The sequence below is a fragment of the Uloborus diversus genome, chromosome 5 (assembly GCF_026930045.1).
Source record: "Uloborus diversus isolate 005 chromosome 5, Udiv.v.3.1, whole genome shotgun sequence".
In the NCBI taxonomy this organism is placed as follows: Eukaryota; Metazoa; Arthropoda; class Arachnida; order Araneae; family Uloboridae; genus Uloborus; species Uloborus diversus.
Window position 1 is genome coordinate 139,623,342 of NC_072735.1, and position 24,799 is coordinate 139,648,140.

Here is a 24,799-nt window from a genome sequence, read left to right on the forward strand (position 1 = left end):
ACAGGTCTATAATTTCCCGCATTCCCTTTAGACCCTTTCTTGAAGAGCGGTGTAATGCTAGACAGCTTCCAGTCCTCTGGCACTGTCCCTGAGTTATAAGAAGCATTGAAAATATTTACAATACATCTGCTAATTCCTCCGCACATTCAACTAAAATTTTTGGATAAATATTATCTCGTCTCGGAGCCTTAGTCTATTTAATTGTTTTCAAATGAAGTAAAACGTCATCCCTAGAAAATACAAAGTCCTCAAGCTGTACTATAGCTTGTGTCTTGTTGGTGTCAACTGTTTAGATACAGTTATTGTTAAAAACACTTGAAAAAAAGTTATTAACATTAGCAATATCACTATCGTCCTGAATTAAAATTCCCTGCTCATCAACCAGTGGCCCAATATGATTATTTCGAACTTTCCTCGAATTAGCGTATGCAAAAAACCTCTTGGGAATCCCATTTATGTTATCTGCCAGTCTTTGCTCCAACTCTCTTTTCTGAATCCGTACCAAATACTTACGCCTTGCCTTACAATATTGGAGCCTATCTGCACTGTGACCAATTTCTCTAAACATATGAAAAAACAGTGGTAGGTAGAGGGGACCCTGGAGTGAAAAGACAAAAGTTAATGTGTCACACACCATTGGTCAACGAGCATAGATACCTACAGCATGAAGGCAATTTTGGACAGTTTGTGTCGGAACTGTGGTGCCAGTAGCAGTGGTGGCGCTAGGAAATCCCCGACAGGGTGGCAAGTTTGCCCGACAGGGGGGCATAGCCAAATTATAGTTTGCAAGATTACCCCCCCCCCCTCCAATTCAGGTGATAAAGAAACTAATCATTCTTTGCGTCTAAGAATCCGAATTCTATATAAACATTAAAAGCAAAAAATAAAAGTTTTAAAATAAATAAAATGAAATATGTAGGGATAAAAAATCAAATTTAAAATGAAAAACATAAAACTAGGCTTTTGTGAGCAGGGTCATCACTAAACTAGAACTTCTGAGAATCTTAATTTGAAGAAAATCTGAATATGATGTAAAATCCTTATAAATGTGTGCTCAACAGTTTTATACAGAGAAAGAAACTTAGCAACAGGAATTTAGTTGTGTGTGTAAAAATTAGGGGGGTCCGAGGGTTCTCCCCCGGAAAAATTTCGAAATTGTTACTCTAAAACGCAATTTTAGATGATCTTCTGTAATTTCATGGAGAGAAGAGTTTGAGTGCTCATCCACTAGCTCAAAACATTTATTGGAGAACAGAGAAACCCACATCTTAAGTAAACAGAAGAAGATAACTAATATTAAATTAAAAAATTCAATAGAAACTTGAGCCCCCGATGCCTAGCTTTATATTAAGATGAACCTCGCGAGTCAGAACACGAATTAAATTATAAATTTATTTATATAGTTTCTTTCATTATATTATTTTTCCGAGATAACTTGGGAAAGCATGGAAAAGGGAAAACGATCACAACTACTAAGTTTTCCTAGCGCAAAATCAAGAGAAAAAATTTAAAATCTTTTGAAGAGCCTAGCTTGCTAAAACCAATTACAAGTGTTTTATTTGATAACAAATAGAAACTGGAAACGGATAAAAATTTTGCGCTAAAAAAAATTAGAAAAGGAGGAAATTTTTACGGTTTTTAATTAATTTCTATGGTAATACAAGGTCTACATCGATTAGGCCTAGCTGGTGGTGGATGGAGCCGGCGGGCACCCGGGCTAATCAAATAAGTAATCATGATAGTTTCAAAGGGCCCGCAAACATATTTCATTCCTAGATTTTTAAAAATATCATCATACAAATCACAGCTATTTGGAGGAAAATGTGTGGGCCGCCGAAGCATGTTTGAAATAGAAAATAAAAGTTAAAATGTAGTGAGCGAGATTTAAATTATTGAAACGAATAGTCACACCAGTAGTTCTAAGCAGGAGTGCGGAGTCGGAAGAAAAATGACCGACTCCGACTTCGGGAATTTTAGAGCCTTCGACCCTGATTCCACAAGAAATGGCAGGGTTGCAGATTTTCGGGGGATAAACTAGGGGTCTTCAGTAAACACATGTTTTACCGAAATCAGTTGAAGCTTTCCCTTGAGACCCGTGTCAAAGAGAAGTTGGTGACAATGTATAACGACTTTCACGTTTTTTGAGAAGGAGCACTTGTCGTGGGAAAGGGGGAAAAAATCTGGGACGAATTGATTTCAGATCTGTGTTTTTGAAGAACAAAAATTTTCCCCACAAATATTACGTTAACTATTTTTTTTCTTTTCACGAGATTTTCACGGATAATCCTCCCCGTAATAATCCGCTCGTGGATAATCGAAAGTTTACTGTACATCAAACAATAAGATTTACACTTAATGTTATTTATAAAAATCAAAACATTGAAAATAACCAAACGCGTCTGGTGGACAAAAATATTGTTTTGCCTCTCCTGAAAAGAACCAATTTTCACATTTGGTAGTTCAGCATGGTGCCGACGATACTACGCCATAAACAAACTTATTATGTATCAAAGTGATTAACATTAATTGCACCAGTTTCTCTTGTGTAAGGTTATTTCTTTTCTTTTTTTAAAATTAACTATATACCTAACTTTTTTTATTTTTCAAATCTTTTGAAGCATTCATAATTCGAAAATGCATAACCGTTAGTTTCAAACTTTTTATTGAACAGTTGAAATTTGTCATACTTTCAAATTTTAAGTTTTAATTCACTTTCCAGACTAAGAGGAAAAAATGTAAATTCTAAGTCTTACCCCAAAATTTATCTACATGGACCATTTTTGCAGATCTACGGAGTCGGAGGGAAAATGGCCGACTTCAACTCAGGGCCGGATTTAGATTTAACGGGGCCCTAAGCTATTTTAGGTATGGGGCCCTTTTTGTACTTTTAACAACGTTTGTCTCGGTGGTGTTAGAGGCATTTTTTTAATTTTTTTTCCCCTTTACTATGTCTGTCTCTTTCATCTGATACATACAGCAATATTTTTACTTTTTTGATCCTGCTTTAATATGTTTTCCTGATGTACTTTTTTGGATTGACCTTCAGAAGGGAACAGTATCAAAAGAGTAACCCAAGATTCCGCTTTAAGCGGAGTACAGAATATCCCCAATTGTAGGGGGTCGGGGGGTTTCTCCCCAGGAGGAAATTTTGAAAAATAGATATAAAATACTGCATTTTGAAGCCTTATAAGATGTAGTTGGAATTGCAAAAATATCAGGACAGAAATAGGCAAATAAAACTTTTTTTAGTTATAAACTCTTTTAAAAATTAAGATAATACACAGTAAGCATTGTTTTTGATTCGAAAAACCAATGACGACAGTCGACAGAGAGAAATAGCGCGGGAAACGAAAAGACAACGCATTGCTTCTTGCTAACATTGGCTTTCGATACAATTAGTTTGTAATCACCCCTCCAACTCACCGACAAACAATTCAACTCCGACTCCTTTACCTTAAAATCAGTTCGACTCCAACTCTCACTCCGACCCCGCAATCACTGGCAGTGTTACAAGCATTGAGAGAAAATGACTCTGACTCCGACTCTTGGAATTTTTAACCTACAAATTCCGACTCAGACTCCTAACTCCTTGTCTCCAAAATCTGTCAGACTCCGACTGTGCAGCACTGCTTTTTTACACTATTTTAGTACTTGAAAAAAAGCATATTAAAAAAAAAAAGTAGAACATAACTTGCAAAAAAAAAAATTTTTTTTTGAAGACTGAATTTGCTATCAGTCTAAGTAGGTTTGATCGATCTCGAAGGAGCAATGTTGACTTTTGAATTGGACTTGGTCCGATCAAATGATTACAGCGGTCTGTGCTAAGTGCAGCTTTTACTTTAAGTTAGAAACATGATTTTCGACTACATGATATCTAACATCTGAAAAAATTAAATTTGGAAGCAAAATGTATGTTTTCAATTGCTTTTAAAACATGATTTATTTATTTATTCATTTAATTTTACCTTTTCCAAAAGGTTCGCCCCTCCCCCTGACAATTTTCTCAAAAAGAACCCAAATCCGATGCATTACCAACCTGACGTTTAATAATCCAACGATTGTTTAGTTGTTCCAAAAACCCGATGTTTAGTAAGTCATTCTCATTTCTTCTTCATTTCCAGCAAAATTATTATGCAGCCTACAAACAAGATCAATATAAGTTATTGAGAAAAATGTATTTAAAATGTTAAACATCTATTTGCTTTTATTCTATTAGTCCAAAGAAATTTTTTCCTGTGTTTAGCATTTGCCGACAAGACATCATTACACTAAAAAATTAAAACATTAAATCTACTTTAACACACTTCCTTGTATGAGGTAAAAGGATCGTTTACTCATCGATATGTTTTGTTGCAGAATAATCCAACAATAATCAGATAAATTGTAAATAACTATAATAGTAATAACTTACTTGTAACTTCTGAGTGAAAATAAAATATTGCAGTTATTTACCCAGAGAAGTACTTTAAAACGCATCAATGAGTGCGTCTGCGTCTGCACACTTGACATGCTGATGAAGAGCTGTTTAGCGAATAAGCAAATGTAATAGAAAAGCAAAAATCTCCGAAGCACGTTTTTCCTCCGATGACAACCCCCCCCCTCTCGTCTCCTTAGCTCGTCTCGTCCTGGTTATTGTCATTCGGTACGTATTTGTCTCGTAACCCGATGACGACGCCTTAGGTCTGACCGGTAATCACCGCTACATTCTGCAGGGACGGGGATGGTACTATTTTAGTCTAAGTGGACACCCTGAGGTCAAAACCAGCTCATCGACACCCTGCATCGACAAACAGAAATTTCAAGGATCAAAACACACCATTTCCCCCGAAGCAATAGCCATATTTTGTCACCATCTGGACGACGTTATACGGACTCGGGCTACTCTTGCCTCAAAGGGGATTGTTTTTTTTTTTCCTATAAGATACTTCTACTTTTTTCTACTAATTTTTTTCTAGTTCATATATGAGAAAATTTTTATCATTTACGATAAACGTCAAAGAAAACAGATTCTCCGACGAAATACTAAATTTTCCCCGACGGGGGGGGGGGGGGGGGGGGGGGCAAGACGTTTCCGATGGGGGGGGGCAATTGCCCCCCCCTGCCCCTTCCTTGGAGCCACGTCTAGCCAGTAGCCCAGCAAAGGTGCATTTGTAGTAGAGTGGCATTTATACTTATGTGCTTCCGAGCCATTTGAAATAAATAACCGTATTCAATAGCCACATTTAGCTTTCTACCACCGAAAACCCTGCTTTTAACTACATTCCGGTTATTTGCCACAGAAATGTGGAATTTTCCTCCTCCTGCTATAGCTTAGACTCAAAACGGGGGTTTTATACAGAATGCACTTTGCAAACCAAGTTTGTTTACTTGCTGGGTAAAACTGCTTACTCGAATACAGGGTAGGTATAAGCTCTTTTTGCGTGTGAATAGCGTATTTACCATTTGTTTTTTTCTTCGGAGTTGGAGCTGGGAAATACGAGGTACAAAAGGCTCATAAAAACGTGGTTATTGAGCGCTGTTGCCCATCTATGACCTTGTTCTTATCTTCAGCTTGCATTTCAAGTCACTAAAAAATGGTTCCAGATCCTAAAAATCACATTTTGCAAAACTCCAATGGCTTCTACTGCCTCAGCTTGTGTTTGGGTGCCCTTTAGCCTGCCAACAACTCTAGAATCTTCTGATTCCATTAAATGACTTAGTTGTGACATTGCAATGATCATAACACTGATCTTACTGAATGTCAATCATACTTTTCTGTTTTGTCTTTCATTAGGTTGAGAACAAAATCTTTTTCACTGGCACTAGAGTGCCTTTGATGTCTAACTCAAAATTTGCATACTGCAAAGTTTGAAATTGAGAAAAAGTTGCATTTGCGACTCCATCTTCTTCTATTTTATGCAAAAAAAAAATGTTTTTTTTTAAATACAAGACTTATAATGTCCTTTAACTGTTTTGAGCAGTGTTCAAGGTGGTTATAAAATAACATGAGGTATTCAGAGACCTCTAGCGAGTGAAGTATAGGACGAAACATTGCCAAATTTCACGGGCATACAGTAGACCATGGGATTTCTGAAATAAAAATTAGTACCAAAAATTGCCACCAGGGGAAATTTTGGCGTTGAAAAGGTGTATTACAGTGACAATTGAAGGATTAAATCCCAACTGATAAAATATGCATCAATTTTATTCACAAAATATGATTTTAACCAACAAATGAGGTTCAATATGACCAACATTGAGATTTTCCAGGCACTGCATACAATGCCCAATATTTTCCAAACCTGGGGGGGGGGGGAGAATTTCGCCTACCTCTTTCATTTTTCTAGTTTTGAAAATTAAGATATCGGGAATATGTCGCAGATACACAACAGCGTTACGTTAACAATCACAAGGTGAAAGATTGGACGACCACGGTCTCCACACCGTAGGAAATGCATGACTAATAAAACTGCTGTTAAAGAAATGTAGCCGCCATACATTCAGTACCTAAAGCCCAACATGGGGTGGTGCACCATTTTACATGAATATTATTCAGAAAGAAATCCTTGCAGCTGTGCCAAAATTTCTTCCTGACAATTTTTGGTAAAATTCTTCTCTTGTTACAAATTGAAATTTCTTGTTGGTTTTATTGAACCTCATTTGTAAACAACTATTTGTAGCAAAAAACTTGAAGAGTGCTGCATTTTTTGGCATTTAGTTCTTCAGTATTCGCAAGTAATACACTTATGCATCGCCAAAATTACCCCTGTTGGTGACTTTTGGTACTATTTTTTATTGTAGAAAACGAAATTCCATGGTCCACTGTGTAAGCTCATGAAATTTGGCAACGTTTTGTCCAATACTTCACTTGCTAGAGGGCTCTGAACGCCTCAAGTTACTTTATAACCACCCTGTGCATAAATAAGTGGAGAATCCATTAAAAAAATATGATTAGTTGGGAGAAATTATTTAAATTGATAAACAAAATTCCACTGTTGAACATGATTTGTGCTATTCTTGTGAGAATGACATTCCTCTTGTCCTTCTGAAGCACTTTTTGTTCAGAATCACAGAAGTAACAAACTTACAGATTTTTAAGTTTAATTTTAACTTTTGCTTTAATAAAAAGATTTTGATCTTACTAAGAGAAGTTGCATATGGCATGTGAGTATGCATGATGCATCTGACTTCAGGATGTTCAGAATATATTCCCATATGAATACACAATGCAGTTATTTCTGGCTTTCCCGTTCCTTCAACAACGTCATTATTTTGATCCACACCAATTAGATTAGAAGGCGTCACCTACAACAGAAAAGTATTTTGAGTCACAAGTTACATGTTTGAAATAATCATATTGAATGAAAATATCTTATTCAAGGTGGTTATAAAATAAGTATCTCTATTTAGAGCTAGTCTGTAGCTTGAAGAAATGATCTGAATGAGACAAATTAGGTACAGTTTTCAAGAAGGGGGGGGGGGGGGAATGGAACAATAAAAAAAAAAGATTTTATGATTGCCAACAGGTGGCTCTGCAGCAGGGTTGGCAAGGATTTGGACACTACAGTAAATACTAGAGACGTACCGAGTACTCGGTAACTACTCGGTACTCAGCCTACTCGGCCTATTTGCCGAGTACTCGGTACCCGGCCAAATTCTGATCAGATACTCGGCCAATACCGAGTAGTTGCAAAAAATTGAATATTGTCCAAGACAGATACTAAAATTTATAAAAAAAGAGCAAGTGTTATATTCTGCAATCATTTACAATTAAAATTTATAAATCAAATTTAAATTTTGAGAATAATGAAGTTTGAAATGCTTCAATGTAATAAATCTTTATTTTAATGTCACCAAAGTTAATAAAACTTATTTATTAAAAATTATGCAAAAAAGGTAAGTATATAGAAAATATGGATTAGTTATAAAAAATATAAAAATACCTTTGCTTAAAAATAAAAGGAAATAAAACAACGTTAAAATCACAGTGCAGACACTTGTTTTGGCATTACAAGTAATTCCTTTTTCAATGCACAAAATGGGAGCTCCTGGGTTTAAAGGCATCCGACAAAAGTCGAATTTTTTTTCGAATGTCTTACATTCTTTAGCTCACATGTTATGCGCTGAAAAAAACGTTCCTTGTAACGGGGGGGGGGGGGGGGGCTGAAACACGTGTCTGCAGTGTTCCTTGCACATTTGTTTTATCTGCTTTTAAAAATTATTTATGTTTGGCAGACTGGAACTATAACTGATTGGTATACAGTGAAACCCCTCCTAACAGACACTCCTCTCATGCGGACAATTTTTAATTCCCCAGTTCCAATGCAAATTATTAAACCTCTATCCTGCGAACACAACTCTATTGCGGACAAAAAACATTTGTCCTGTTAGTGTCCCCATTAGAGAGGTTTTACTGTAATTTGTTTTAATTCCAACTTGATTAATCATGCCTTTTATTTATTTGTTTCTAATTATTATTATTTTTTTTTTTAATTTTTGGCACAAACAAAATTGTTTATATAATGCGTAATTAAATTTCAGCAGGAACTTAGTTTTAAAAACTATTATATGGACAAGGAGGTCTATAGTACTATTCCAATAAGTTCAAAATTCATCACATGTGTGTCGGTGGTTCTTCTTAAAACATAATTGGTACTTGGTAACTTGGCCGAGTAGTGAAAGGCCGAGTACTCGGTAACTCGGTACTCGGGCCGAGTACTTGGTACGTCTCTAGTAAATACCATGATCTTTACAGTCCTGTCCAAAACTACATTTTTAGAGAAACTGTATTTTGTGAGAAAATATCAAAAACAGAAGAAAATGTGTCAAAGTTATGTTTTACATTAAATGTTAATTCAGTGTAAATATAGGTGTAACTTATTTTATATAGCTGATTCTAATCTAGTTATATAGAAGTTAAATTCTTCGTTCAAAATTTCAGTTTGTATTTTTTTTTCTGCAAAATAGTAATTAAATTTTTTGACATTTATGTATGTGTCGTGTGCAAATGAAAGTGTTCAAAATATAGGGAAATAATTATCTTAAATGCAATAAATGACAATTTTTGAACTGAAGGGATCTAAAACTAAATTATCATCTAACTACTTTAGGAAAATGCCAATAATTTGCTTCTAAAAACTGTCAAGCAACTATAGTTTTTGTTTATTGTGTTTTTTTAATGCAGGATGTATGGTACTAAAAATATGAATTTAAAAAAAGAAATTGCATCAGTTTTAAAATATGGGTGTATACATTTAATCAAAAATTTATTCTTTACTCTATGATTAAAAAAGGAATTTGTGTTGAAACATCATGTAAAACTTATATGCAAAAACCATTTAAACAATTAGCCTTTTTTTGCTGTACTTAAATATTGCACGTTTAATAAAATTCCTTTGAATTATGAATGGAGCTGAAATTGTCTCGACAGTGTAGTGAATTTCCTTTCATAACTCTACCAATTGTTACATGAGGAAGTTAATATAGTTATCCCGAAAGCAGAATACTTGACGATGTTCTGTAACGTAAAATCAGTTGACAAAATTGTTCTGCAAGTACTTCCAGCATCCTTTTCCACAAATCTGGAGCCCTAAACCAAAATCGTTTTGAACTGGAGGATTTTTTTTTCTTCAATTTTTAAACTGCACTGTTGCTATGCATTTCTGTGGAACCTAAACCGATTAAGATTCTCCAAAAACATTTTATATGCTTTCTCAAATGCATAGAAAACGCAAAGATACAAAATTTATAAAAATCTGAACCTAGGCGTCAAACCACGTTTTTTTTTGGGGGGGGAGGGGTTTTACATGGCATGAAGGAGAAATTAAAACAAAGTGAATTACTAAAATAATAAATAAACTGATTTGAATTAGGGTAGCTTATAATGAAGCACTTCAAAACTTTCTAAACAATTCAAATATTTTCAGCATGCCAGAAGATTGAAACCTCAAACAAGACATGCAAGTTTTGGCGATGGACGTGTTTCAATGTTGGCATGTTTCCAAAACATACGTTTATGGAGGAAGTTGCTGTGGTAACGATCTATTGCGGAAAATAAGGAAAAGGGGAAGCAAAAACGCTAGAAAAATCAGAATCTTTTGAGATTTAGAACATGAAACTTTTGACGAAAATCAGCAGAAACTGCCAATTTTCTACAAATATCTTCTAACTCAATGTAGAATTTAGCACTAACTCTGCAGATTTCTTTAAGCCCCTTAAAGTAAAACTAAAGTTCCTGCAGATAAGTTTTCAAGTTCAATATTTTTCGCGAGCTTTCCGCCGAATTGTCATAATTTCCTAGAATTTTAGATTTTCTTCTAATTTAAAGAAATTTGCAGAATTTTTGCACAATTCTATCTTGAGTTGGAAGATATTTGTAAGAAAACTGCAGTTTCTGTAGATTTTCTGCAGGAATTTCACAGAAATCTGTAGAATTTTGCAGAAAATTTGTCTGAGTTTTCCTCTCACATTTGAACAGAATTATTCTGCGGCTCAGGCACCTGTTCTGCGACGTACGTCGCAAATTTAGTAGTATTCTGCTTTGGGGATAGTTATTGGCATTTTTTTAAGCAAAATAATTTTCAAGTCTTTTATTTTTCTTTTCACTAACCTTCCAAAGCAATGTTAGTACACTACAACGTTACTGTTTTACAAATTAACTGTAAAAAGAAAAAATAAGAATGGTACCTATGCATGCTAATGGACGACCCGGTTGATTTTTCCTTATAAAAATTGATATTTACAAAAAGAAATTCTTTGTAATTACCAAAAAAAAAAAAGACACTACACTAGACCTAATATCGTTAGCCGCTATTGAAGAAGTGCTTAACTAAATGTACACCCAATGTTAACTTTTTTTTCTTATGAAATGTAATTTGTTTACTTTTGTCAAATTTATCATCTGTACTGATCATTATTTTTTTAGAAATTGGTCATCCAAGTAGTGAATCTGCAGTGTCACACCCGTCACAACAAAAAAAAAAAAAAAAATCCTGTTTAGTAAAAAAATTAAATTCATTATAAACACCATGCATTAAGTTTCCTTTTTTTTTAATGGAAAAAAATGCTACAGTCATGAAACATTAAAATATTCATAGGAATTTCTAGAAATATGAGTGCAGGTGAAAACTCATGTCTCGCAAACGTCACACAATTTTAAAAATTTCTTCAAAAAAACTGAAAAGTGATACAGTTTTGATTCAACTCAATTATTGAAACAAATGCATAGTTAAACATGATTAAAATAATTTGTTAGTATTTGTTAATTGATTTAGTGCTCAAAATGTTGGCTTAACCAGCAAAAATAGTGTCTGAATGTCACACCCGTCCACTTGTTTGCATTTTTGAAGACACTTACAGAATTTTAACAGGCGAGATGAGGAAATACAACAAAGACACGGTCTACTAAATTTACTGCACTGGCACATTTTAAAATCTAAGACATCTTACCAATGCACGATTACCTATACAAAATAGACACATCTACTTTTGCTTACTTCACTCCAATGCAATCCATGTGGAATGATTAACATAATATTTCTTCCAATTTCCTTAGATGGTGCAATAGCTGACAAATGATTACAAACACCTTCATTTAATCCGTAAGAATTCAATCCTCTATACGCAGCCGCGAGTTGAACTCGAGCTTGCACATTTGCATTTTTGTGAAGAGATGAAGAATAACGAAAACAGTGCTTTGAAACGTCCTTCCAGACTCTCAAAAGCATTTTATTCAATTTTATGGTACAGCAATATAGAGTACTGTTGTATTTGTTGGATAAAAAAAACTTTTTTGAAGAAAAAAAGGGCCTTTGAGCTTGAAACGCCCGCTTTGTTTACGAAAGTAAATTACAGTATATTACATGCAAAGGGAAGAATGTGAAGAGAACACTGAAAAGAGGGCTCCTTCTCTTCAGTACATATATTTTGAGGCGATGGATTATTAATATGCATTAGTTATTCTGCTTTTAGATCATAATACTAAAAAGTATTGAACCGTTTAGAATTTATTTAATGGTTGCTGGGACCACAAGTCCTCAAAACCTTTCAGTCTGCTTTCCTCTCCGTTTGCCTTTGCTGGAGATATAACTGTGACTGTATAATTATGTTGTCAAACTCAGCCTTTGTTGAAGCTTTTTGCATTTTAAAATAGTTGAAATCGATTTTATTTAACTTTATTAGATTTTGTATGTTGGAAGACAAATGATGGGAAACACTGAAAATTTACATTTTTTATCCGGTGAAATTATTGGTGTTTTTCTCTTTTTGCCAATAAGATTGATATATGTATTCTCTAAATATAATAAAAGAAGTGGTTATACATAGAATTTTTAACGTTCTAAGTTGTGCAGTCATTAAGGTGTAAATGTTGTTTAATTGTTTTTCTTCTTGAAAATAAGGTATGCATTTACGATCGACGAATACAAACCGGACCACATTAAGAGAATCAAAAGAACTAATTTCATGTGAGTATATTAGTACACGTATATAGTGGATTTGGGCAGTTCTCAAAAGGTGGGAGCAAACACAGACTTCAACTTTGAAGCTTCAACACCAAATAACTTTCATTTTAATTAACTCTAAAATTTTTGAGGTAAATTATAATGCTGTATAGAGACAAGAATTGACATAAATTATGGAAAAAAAGCTCTTCAAATGCCCTTAAAAAATATTTTCTTTGCTAAATGGCACAATTTTGGACATACCAAAACGTTAACTGAGCAAATGTACCATTAAAAAAATTTTTTTTTAATTATTTCCATACGTTTCAAAAAAAAAATTAAAGGCATGAATCTTACGCTGAATATTTTTTTGTTAATATTTTACACAAATAACAAAAGTAAAGACAGATTATTTACTTTGTAAACGATTTTAGAAAAAAGTAAGTTTGAAATTTGATGCGTCCAAAAGTTAGGACCTTTACAATGCTATTATTTGAGAACTAAGTATATGATGTTTTCGTTTTAAAGGTATTTATCGATCCTCAGAATCAGTTTTTAATTGTTTAAAAGTGTTTTCATAAGCTTTTATGCAATATCTTAAAAGAAAAATAATTTTTCTTAAACATACGTGTGAGATGTCCAAATAGCGTTACGATCTTGACGCCGATAATTCTGTCCGTTTATTTATGATTTTTTTTATAATCCACTGTCTTCTAACATCAATAAAAAAGATTATTATGATGTTATCTTCTTTAATCCATTGGTATTTTGCATATTTAATACGTTACACATTGAACAATACATAAATTACAGTAGAAACATGGCTGGTTATGATCGAACGAAAGCCATTTTGCGCGAAAATCGCCAATGACAAATGTAGTTAATCGTCATCTGCACCAGTTTTGGTGACTTTATCACCTGCGCTAGCAATTTTTTTTTTTTTTTTCCCGCCGCTTTTATTATTTTAGAATTTTTTTTTCTCTTCTTTCTTTTGGAAACATAATTTAACGATCTCCAAATAGAAATACGAATTTCTTTTTTCAATAATTTTTTTTAGACATCGTTTTAATTCTTATGACATTAGAAAAAATATTCATTATTAAAAAAGATGTCACTTTTTACATTCTTTCTTAAAGCATATTTTGTTTATTTTTCCTTTAAAAATATATATGTCGTATTTATTTGTCGCTATTTTTATTCCTTATTTGTCCCAATAAATCAAACTACAAGTTTGTATAATTGTTTCCAAGAAGCTTTTTTCTACCTTTCATCAACCTCTTCAAAATCATTCCAAAACTTTATTATATGTAAAGAGCAGTATGTATAGCCATTTAAGTACTTCATTATCCTCTTTATCATTAAATTGCAAAATTCAAAAAGTAGTAAATAAAATTTTCATTGGAAAAGTTAAAAATCAGTTGTCAAAAATGGTGAAACTTACATTATGATGATGTCCAAAATCCGTTACCTACAGGACAACAATGTCCAAAATCTGTTACCTACAGACTGCTGATTTAATTTGCTAATTAACAATTTTTACAAATACCTGCTGTCTTTTCATGTTCATATATTGTGTTCTAGGTATGCATACTATAGAATAAAAGCAAAATTGATATCAAATTCGAAAATTTTTGAAATTGCTCAAAGTTAAGTTTTTTGTTCCCACCTTTTGAGAACTGCCCATTTGCATTATGTCGCATCCAAATATGTTACCCATTTCATTAACAAAAATTTGACTGTTGTATATTCTAACACCATAAATGACTATTTTGCTGCTTGTTTTGTTTTAAGACCGGTAAAAATAGTTTAACAAAAAATTGTTTATGTTCACTTAACAGCAGTTCACAAATTTTTACTGAGAAGGGCAAAATCAAAGTAACGGACGTACCGTTTGCAAGAAAAATACAACAATTCAAGATGTTTTCTACCTCATTTATTGATTTGTTGGTTAAAACTTTGGCATCTTTTGATCAAGCCTAACATTTTCTTTCACCCTGTACAAGTTTTTGTCCTCATGCATAAAATAAATTAGAGAACTATACATTTTTGTGAATGGTAATGGACGTACTACTTTTGGACAAGACTTTCAATAGAAGGCTAGTGTTGATCAATATTCTCTGATTTACTGCATCTCACAAGTGAAAAAATATTTTTCTTACAGACTTAAGTGTACTATAATCCAAAAACAATCCAAACTCGAAGATTTGTTTTTTTATTACAATGATAAAAAATATTTTGTGCTGGTAACGGACATACCAACAGTGGTAACGGACGTACCTTTTCCAAAAGATTAAGAATAGAATGAAAATAATTGCTAAAAAGGTGTGTATGATTAAATCAAAATTTTAATACAGGATTTAAAAAATGATGTCGAACTTGGTTGTCAATAATTTTAACGTTAAATAGATCTATTGTATCAACCAGTATATCATAATATAGTAGTATAATGGAATGATAATATTCAGGTCTGTTGTCTATAAATATCTCACTGTTTGCAGTTTTCTCTAAATATTGCACCTCATACCCAACATCCTCTCACGTCAGATTCGTAAGTTCAGCTAATAATAACTTCTTTTTCTCATTTATAATAACAGTTCTTTGCATTCATAATTAAAATTTTAACTCTGACAAAATGATCCAAATTATTTAGTATTGGGATCATTTTCATCCTCTTCACAATCTGTTCTGTTTAATTTTCCACTCCTTCATTTTCTATTCCTGAAGATTCATTAAGTACAAGGATTTGATAGTCTTTTATAGTTTTATGTAATGTAGTCTTTGTAGGGTACAGCTGTTATTGAGCCTCATTAAATTTTTATCAAAAGCTACGCCTTGAACTTGAACCCCCCCCCCCCCTCTTTTGCCTTCATTCCTTTATTTTATAATTTGTTGATTGAACATTGTGAAATTGTGCAATTTTTCATCTACATGGATACAAGAAACTTGCATCTGTTTGTAATTTGAATTATGCACCTCCTCTATTAACATGTTTGTAACGTAAAACATCCCTCTGGCTCAAAAGCAAGTAAATATTGTAACAAAACTTTGTAATCACACCTGGCATAAACACAGCTATGTTCTCGGTTTCAGACTCTCGGCAAAAGCGCGCGCAGCCAGTCTAAAACTGGTAAATTGCAAATGCGGTAGACACAGGGGGCTTTGGGGTGCAATGCAATGCATTCATTCCTTTCCTAAGAAAAAATACAAAATAGTTTCAAGTGATATTTTGAGGATGTTTAATTTTTCGAATATGTGAAATTCAACATCAATTTTTTTGTTTAAGAAGAAAAAAATCCTTGTTTAAGTTTCTGAGAAGAAACTCCATCTGAAAAGATTCACTCTTCAATATCTGAGATAGGTATAAATAAGTTTTCCATAATTTAAACAATCAGGAACAAACACATAGGATACATGCATATCTAGTATATAAAGTATTTCAAGTATTAGCCCAGTAAGCACTTTGAATTTTCTTTCGACTTTTAAATAAAATCTAAGAAATCTACCTGTGAGACAACTTTGTTCACATGCATTTTGCTTTACAAATTCTCTGTACTTTAACTGTGTTTAAAACACTCATGAATTAAGGATGGCTTTAGTTGCTTTTTCAGTAATTTGAACTGAAAATCATTTCAATAGCAAGAATGTATAAATGAATATTAAAAACATTACCAAGATTTTAAAAAAAAACAACATTTTTTAGTTTTTTTTTTCTTTTTTTTTGAATCATAAAACTTTTTAAAAAATCTAAATCAATTTTTGTATGATCTTTTTAATATTTTTTTTAAAGTTTAAAATTAAATGATTAATGATTTGATAAAAACAAAAGCTTTATGTACTTAATATATAAAAATAATCTAAAACCATTAACAAAATGGAAGATCTAAAAATGCCTAATTTTGGTAACGGACTAACTGGTACGTCCGTTACCATTCATTTATCCAATTATTTTCATCAAGTAATAATTATTTTTTAGTATAATATTATTCAACTGAAACAAAAAGTAAGCCTACTATTTGGGAGTTTTCTGCTAAAAAATAAATAAATAGCATCATTTTAAACCGAAATTAGTAACGGACGTACCAGACTAATTCAGAAAAAAAATCCTAAACATTTTTAGACACATTAAATCTATTGTTAAAAAAGTGTTTTGAATTATTCAGAAGCTTTGAATATTATGTAAATAGGACAGGTGAAAAGAAAAAATATATTTAATATTTTCCTTTTTAAATACATAGTCTAACTTATTACCATTGCATGAACTCAAAACCAAAAATCTATTGCAAGTATAAGCATTATCAACACATTTTCACAATCTGCAAGCTTTCACCTTTAAAATGAGGTATCATTCTAGTTTTTACAGCAAATTTGAATTTTTGAGAAAAAGTTTAATTTTAGATGATTTTGCCCAGAATCTAAATCTTCCTTCGTTTTTCAGGTTACTCAAATTTGAGACCTTTAAGTGCAAAGCAAAGGGGGATTCATTAGTCAGAAATTTGTTTTTATGTTTCATTTCCCTTAGTAGTTCATTCATTAACTTTTTTTATGATGACTTTTTAACAGAACTCTGTGAAGCAAATCAACATGCTCCGAGCATGGTGTGCTTTGGTCTGCTTAACAAAACCAAATTCTGTAGCAATTTTAATGATAAATATTATCCAATATTGAAACTAACTTAATGTTCTTTTGCGTTTAACATGAAAAAAAAGTTTAAATATCAATGTAACATATTAAAATATTAAGTTGACAAACTTCTACTTTTGCGTTATTTATGCCAAAGCCATCTGCATTTTCTCCAGAATTAGCACAGCTTGGGTCTTCATCAACTTACTTGCTGCTATTACGAGAATTTTGCTTTTCTAATTCTTCTAAAATATTTTGTTATTGTGTTTTTCTAATAATTAGACCAACAAACTCTGCATTCTTGGTCTGAAGAAATGCTATTTATGACAAAAAATAGAGAAACTACAAATAATTATGAAAAAAAAAAAAGAATTTACTTTAGGAGAGGAGCTCAATTTATTACTCCATTCTTCATTAAAGCCATTTAAAAAAAATAAGTTGCTGACTCTTGGACATTATTCAGCACTGAAAAAATAACAATATAGTTTTTTTCTGAAATAATACTTTTTCAATAAAACTGTACCATGTGATTTTGTTATAGGATTTGTAGGATTATAGGGGCTATTTGTTTGCCATACATTAAAATTTAAAAAATATTAATAGTTTTAAAAATACCAACACCAGTTCAACTTACCCCGTGGTCCGCCCCATCTTCCCCTACTTAATTTTAAAAAATAGATAATAAACAAAAGACATATTTAATTTTCAGCACTAAGCTTTAAACTTTTTCGTAAGAAATTCAATCTATTTTTATGCAAAGAAAATTAATAAATTTTGATTTAAATTTAAAATTAAAGTAGTTATAAATTCTACTGTTTCATTTAAAATCAAAGTTTTATTTCTTTTTTAACTTGCATAAGTTTAGTACTTCTTCTGTTAGTGTTTAGTTTAAGAAAGTGACAGATTTTTTAATTTTTTTATAACTTTGACATTGCTTGTTACTATTGCTTAAAAGTTGTGTATGAATGCTTAAAATTTAAACTAATGCACTGTCTGGGAAACAAGAAGCCTGTTGAAACAGACCTGAAATGGTGTAAGAAAAACCACTAGGATTTATTAAATCACCCTTGTTATTATAAAAAGTAAATTTGGCAATTTTATTTTTCCTTATACATATTATTTTCCAGTTTTAATGAAGCTGAATATGGTGTTGTCATTCAGAGAACCATCAAAATAATGCCATCAACATGGATGCTAAATAACATTCCTGCAAGTCAAAGTGAAGTATGTTTCAAATTCTATAAGTTAATTGCAATACTCTCTCTCTTCCCTCTCTCTCACTCTCAAATTTATTGACCTGAAATCTACAATAATATAAAATCTGCATGCAATTTGAAATGTAAGCAATAAAAGGTGTAATTAAATATTGAATTTATAACAGAAAAATAAATATGAATGTTAAATGTGAAAAAGCGTTAATTCTTATATCATTTTTCATGTTTAATTTTGTGCTTATAAGGTAAAAAAATAATTTGAATTCTGAATTAACTTCTGAACTTTTTTTATTGATGCAATAATTCATATTATGAGTGTTAATAATATTTCTGACAGAATTCAACACAACTGAAGCATTTTTAAGGTATATTTTGCATTGATGTTGAAATTGATATTGCTATTCAACTAAATAAATTTGCAAAATAAGTTATTTTAGTTTTACATCCTTTACATTACATGGCAAGAAATCATAAACAATTGTACTGGTTCAGTTCTTTAATTTTAAAATAATTTGTTATTTGTACATTCCTAAGTTAAATACTAGATTTTTGTTTTTTACTTTATTTTCAACTCTTTGCTGCTAATCCTTATGTATAAATGTATTATTTTATTGTCCATATTTTAAAAGCTTTCTTTCGTTAAGGTGGTGGACATTCAATAAGAAGTTCAATATTGACATGGGTAATCTTTGCCAGTTTTTACGACGGGAGAAAGTTATTGAATTTTCAAAAATAGATATAAAGCAGCAACTTGAAAGCATGCTTCAAGCTGTAAGTTTTTCCTTTCATACTTATTTGGATTTTAACTAGTAATGATGATCTTGTTTTTTTTTTTCCTCTTAATTTTTGCAAGGCTGGCATAAATGTAAAACATTTCAAAATAGTAGACCCTCCCCCATTTTTTTTTGAAAATGTAGGAGAAAAAAAATTGCAAAATTTATTTCTAAACTAGTTTTAAAACACTACATAATATTATTATAAGTTGCACCTTACCTTCTTGGTTGACAACCTAAAGCATCATTCATACAGGTAAGTTTTTTTTTTTTTTTTTGCCTCTGTATCATAACTTGTCCCAATTGCAAAATGTAATGCTGACCTTTTGAAGTATTTGCACTTAACAGTACTAGAGTGCCTTGAATGGATCAGGGTGACGACAAGCAATCCCCCCTGAGAAGCGGGGAAGAGCCTCTGTCTGCCGGAGGGCACCTTGACAAAAGTCTCATAGACTTAACATAGGATGATTTGACGGCTCTCAGAAAAACGCTTTTTATTTGAATAATCAGGTATGTGCTGACATTTCACCTTATGTCACACGTCACCTTCTCAAGTTCAAAAATGTATAGGCTATCTGTTTATCATTTTTCTAACTGAAAGTGAGGAATTGATTTAATGATAATGCATTGATTTTAAGATACTGAATTGGTATAGTGTTGGTGAGCTTTTTGGCTTCATTTACATTGCAGCAACCATGTTCGCTGTCCCGCTCCAAGAGCGTTCGGTCATTTTTAAATTAGTTTTGTATTTCAATTAAAATATTTCTCGTAAATGGGGTTTCAGCCTATTATATTTTTCTCAAATACAATAATTATCTGAGAATAAAATACATCCTGTTTGTAAAAATAAATATATTGGTTTCGTGCAAACTATTTAGTTTATTCACTGGAGCTGCAGACTATTAAAGTGTGAAAAAAAATTGAAACTGGAAATCAATTTTATTGTTTATATGAAAGCATAAAAAAGTAGAAAAAATTAAAATTGAAACTCTATTACTATAAATGTTCCTCGCAACGTCAGCTATCAAAACTAATAGATATGCAAAGTGATATCAAGTTAAATTTGATACTTCACAAAACTATTTAGTTTTGAGCAGAATAGAATCTGCAATCCTTTTTTTCCAAAAGAAAGTCATTTATTACAGTTTTAACAATTGTTAAAGAAAATAAAAAATAACATATTATTATTAAGATTAAAACTGGAAATAAATGATGTCTTTAATAAGTGTTGGTAATATTATTTTGCGCAACATGCAAATGTGAATAAATATATTCAAAAGTCCTAAGAACATGCCATATAATGAAGTGGAGAGACAGTTTCCAGAACATTGATCAAATCAGTGCTTTCAAAGAAAGTATTTAATAATAAAATTTAAATTTGCCATTAGATTTTTTTGAAGAAAAATTTAAAGGCTCCAAATGATAGATAGCAGTTTATCTACAACATTACTTGTTCTATTTTATATATTTTATTTAAAACAATCATTGAAAGGCTTTTAAATGTAATGTCAAATCGGTTGATGTAAATTTCAATGAGATCATTTTTTAAAATTCATTGCACAAGTATTCTACTTAGTTTAAAATTTATTCTTTGTTTTAACTGTTGATGTTTTCATTTAAAAACGACGCATTTTGCATGAAAGAAGGAAATCATACTGCTATAAGTGATAATGATCATAAGTAATACAGATTAATTTCAAACTGCTGCTAACAAACAAAAACAAAGGTTTAATTTTGAACATACACACACACATAATAATAATAATAAAAATAATTGAGGAACATATGGTAGCAAACGCAATGCTGACTCACTACATGCAAAGAGCGGGAAACTGATGGATGCAAATTAGTAACCAATTTATTTCACAAAGACGATTGCAAACAACATTTTAATTTTGAATAAAGGTTTGAACCTGATATTAAAATTTGTGAATCTAATACACACGTTCAATGACAACGCATGTAAAAATGCCTCGTCATTGAGACAGTTGATGCATTGTCATTGAGATGCATCAAATAATAGCTGCAAACTGCACATTTTCACAACACCTCCAGACCTTTCTTAAAAACTAAAATGTTAAGTGAAATCGTCTTTGTATGATAAATTTGTAACCTGTTTCCTACCCGTCAGTTTCTGGTTTTGTATGCACGTAGTTCGTCAGCACTGCACTTGCGGCCATGTATTCCTGTATAGTACTTGCTTGTTATCATGTTCTGTACTTACCTTCCAAGTTTGTACATGGTCTTTGGGGACACCCTATATATTATTATAAAAAATAAGAAAGAAAGGAAAGGTATTCAGAGAATCTCTTTCATAGAATGCCTGGCTGTGTTGCTGTTGATTGCTGCAACAGATCCAAGCAAGGTTTCCCAATGAAAGTTTTTCCTCATGACTCACTAAGAAGGAGCAATTTTGAAGCTAAAGTAAAAAGAGAAAACTGGAAAACAACGAAGAATAGCAATCTTTAAGAGGTATGAATGACACTTATTTTTTAATTCCAGCTGATTCCATGTAATACACTCACTGTGAAACCTCCAAGAACTTGGAAAATATTCCGACATGTCAAACATTTTGTCAGATATCTTTTCTATCATAAGCTTTTTTTTTTTTCTTTTGCATCGAACCATTTTTGGATCCCCAAAATATGTCAAATGCAATTTTTTTTCCATTGTTATGGGGTTCAATTTACAGGAGTTCTCAAACTGGGTCGCCTGCGAGGTGTCTAAGTTATCAATATATATCTTAGGTCGGTTTATCAAATAAAGTCACACAGACCAATAAGGCCATTGACGCCATCTTCTGATGCAGTATAGTGAAAATAGATTTATATTAGAAATAGATTTAGATTAAATTGTATCTAAATTAGAATTAGATAGTGAAATCGCTAGATTCTAACTTCATCGTCATCAGAAATTGTAACTGATGACAAAATGTTGTCAACCAGCAGTTTTTAATAACCAGACACAAGAAGAATGATGTAGAAACTACCTGATCTTATTTTGCTGTAAGTTGTGCTTCTACATGGTTCACTAGAGGTTACTAGAATAAAAAACAGTTGTTGTTTGTACTTTGTAGCATTTTTTTTTTTTTTTTGTAGTTGACGAATTCACAAGGACACTGATCTTTTTTCTTGTGAATTGACAATGTGGAAAAGTAGATTGTTGGCCAATAAGGCTGTGGTTAGTCTTCTTAGCTCTCCAGTTTCCTTAAAATATAACACCAGAGTATCAGTTGGTGGACGAAAACAAAATAGTAATGGTAACGAATTAGTCATTATTGCCCTGAATATGATGATTGATCTTTCTCCTTCCTATAGAAGTGCACATGGAATATTTGCTAACGTTTTTTGAAGGTTACCAAATGTGGTTCAATCAATATTGATGTTAAAAAACGTTTTCAATTATTTTTAGTTCAGTAGTATTTTTGGCTTTTTTTGCCTTCAATTCTGTAGAAAGTAAACGCTACTTAGTGCCTATATTCCTAATAAGGCCAAATCGCTTTTCTTTGGTAAAAATGCTGAAAAATAATAGAAACTTAAGTTTTTCTTGGTTTTATTTTTTTCCCCTCAGTTTTTATGATTCATCTGATTTCTATGCAAATTCAATCATAAAGGAGCGAGATATTATGTTTTGAACCTTTGGGTAGCCTTATTTGACACTTACACACTTATCATGGAGAATCATGTAATTTTTCAATATTATCCAAAATTTAATGTTTTAATAACTGCAATAAGATTTAAAAACAATTTTCAACATGGAATAAATTATCATTAAACATAGTTAAAAATTAACATCCTTTTCAAATTAGTGTGAATGACACTTGTGTGTCAGAGCATATTTATGGGATAACATGACTTGAATTGAATCTAGCTAGTATAAAATATTCGTTTTACTACAAAAGGGAAATTTTTAAAAAGCAATGAATTTCAGTTTTAAATCAGTTATTCTGCTCTAAACGCTTTTAAATGTTGTAGTAACCTCCATTTATAGTTGGAGTCATGCAAGGAATGAGGTTGTTACCATCAATCAAAACTACTACTTTTAGTCACTGAAGTTGATAGAAAGAGCAAAACAAAACAAAAAAATAATAATAATAATACATGGAGCGAAGAAAATCTTGTATTTTTAAAACGTTTAATTTTTAATTCATTGTCCGAATTTTCAAATAAGGCGCTGTCTTTATGACGTCACAAGTGATGCACTTTGGGGCATATTTGATAGACATCAGTAAACAATATTTAAACGCATTTTCATTCCTGATGTAATGTAAAATCGAATTTATTCAAATTAGATTAACTTCTCAATTCTTTCGGCACGTGTAAAGTGTCAGTTATAGGTTGGCATCCTTTGATGTCCAATCATATGCAAACGAGGCAAGTATAAATAAAGAATGATTCTAATCGTTCTCTCTCTTTTGTGTTTGTCAACCTCTTGTGTGTTAGGTCCGGTAGGTGTTAGGGAGTTGCAAACTCCTCCTCCGCTTATGGCCAGGGTTTATTTTTATTAACTTATTTAGTTAGTTTATTTATTTTACTTTCTATGGACCAATAAATTTTTGGTAAGATTTTAAACAAGTTTCCAATGTTCATTTCTTTACATTGACATTAATTCTGCATCTTCCACTGTGTGGTATTATCTCTGCTTGTATAAGCAAGTAATATTGTTGACTGACTTATGGAAATTAGCCTTTCGGCTTTTCGTTTAAACATCGTAAGTTAGCAGTATTCCGTTGCCACGCTGAATGCTGATGCTTGCTGTCTACTGCATTTCCAGCTTATGATAATTCAGAAGCGAATTAAATATTGCTCTCTACACTTGTTATCAAGCATATCGTTGCCAGTACATGTGAGTAAAGCAGCGAAATAAATATTGCGTTCTGTGCTTATTGGCATCAGTGAATGGCATTTCATCACTCGTGATGTCATGTGCAGAAGCATACAAAAAGAAATTGAATCTGGGCACCGATTAAAATATTTTTTTTTTAAATATTAAACTTTGTCAAATTATTTAAAAAGTGGTCAGATCCTTTGTTTTTAAGCATGCTCTTTCAGAAAAAAATACTTTCAAAGTTTCGGAAATGACTCCATTAGACTTCAGTAATTTTCCTGCAAGAAGAAAAAATAACAATAATTTAATCTGCAACCTGAAACATTAATACATTTTCCCTTTTTTTTCTTTTATAGGCTCATTTTGGCGACGAGCAATGGATCATAGGAGCTAATGGCAGAAGAACTTTAAAGAAAACTGCTATTTGTACGCTTTTCAGTCATACTATCCTAAAAAGAGAAAACTGCCATTTGACAGAACATGTTACTCTAGAAGAGTAGTTTCTGAAATTGAGCTGCAAAAGTTAGAATTTAAAAAAAAATTCATGAAAAGGATAAAGGTATTTTTGATAAAGAAAAGAATATTTCTGCTCTTCAAAATGCATTGAATGATGCTAATCGTTTTATAACTGCTCAAAAGCTAAAAATAATAGCTTTAAATTTGAATTTGGAGAAGTGCTTGCATGAACAAAGCAAAGTGCTATTTGAGGCTGAAAAACTAAAATATTTGGAAAGTGTGTTCAATGAAGACCAGCTGAAAGCTCTAAACGAAAAAATGCATGTCATGAAATCGTGTAGTAAAACCATACAAGTAGTGTTGGGAATAAGGTTTTCTTGTGGAATGCGAGGTTATAAAAGTTTGTTAAAACTTATTTTCCCTTTCCCATCTGTCAGAACTTTTCAGCACCAAATGAAAAATTTAAAATTTCTGTGTGGAATTTTGCTGC

General features: G+C 31.9%; 1 protein-coding gene across 2 annotated transcripts in view; it reads right to left on the reverse strand.

The window, feature by feature from the left end:
- The window catches only part of LOC129222865 (uncharacterized), a 39,202-nt gene extending 27,391 nt beyond the window's left edge, over positions 1 to 11,811 (reverse strand). For both annotated transcript variants that reach the window (XM_054857423.1, XM_054857424.1), the window contains exons 1-2: positions 11,475 to 11,811; positions 7,122 to 7,284 (exon numbers count right to left, since the gene is read on the reverse strand). In XM_054857423.1, coding sequence (XP_054713398.1) covers positions 7,122 to 7,284; positions 11,475 to 11,705 — 394 coding nt within the window. In that variant the 5' untranslated portion in view covers positions 11,706 to 11,811. The remainder of the gene's footprint in view (positions 1 to 7,121; positions 7,285 to 11,474) is intronic.
- Positions 11,812 to 24,799: the final 12,988 nt, after the last annotated feature.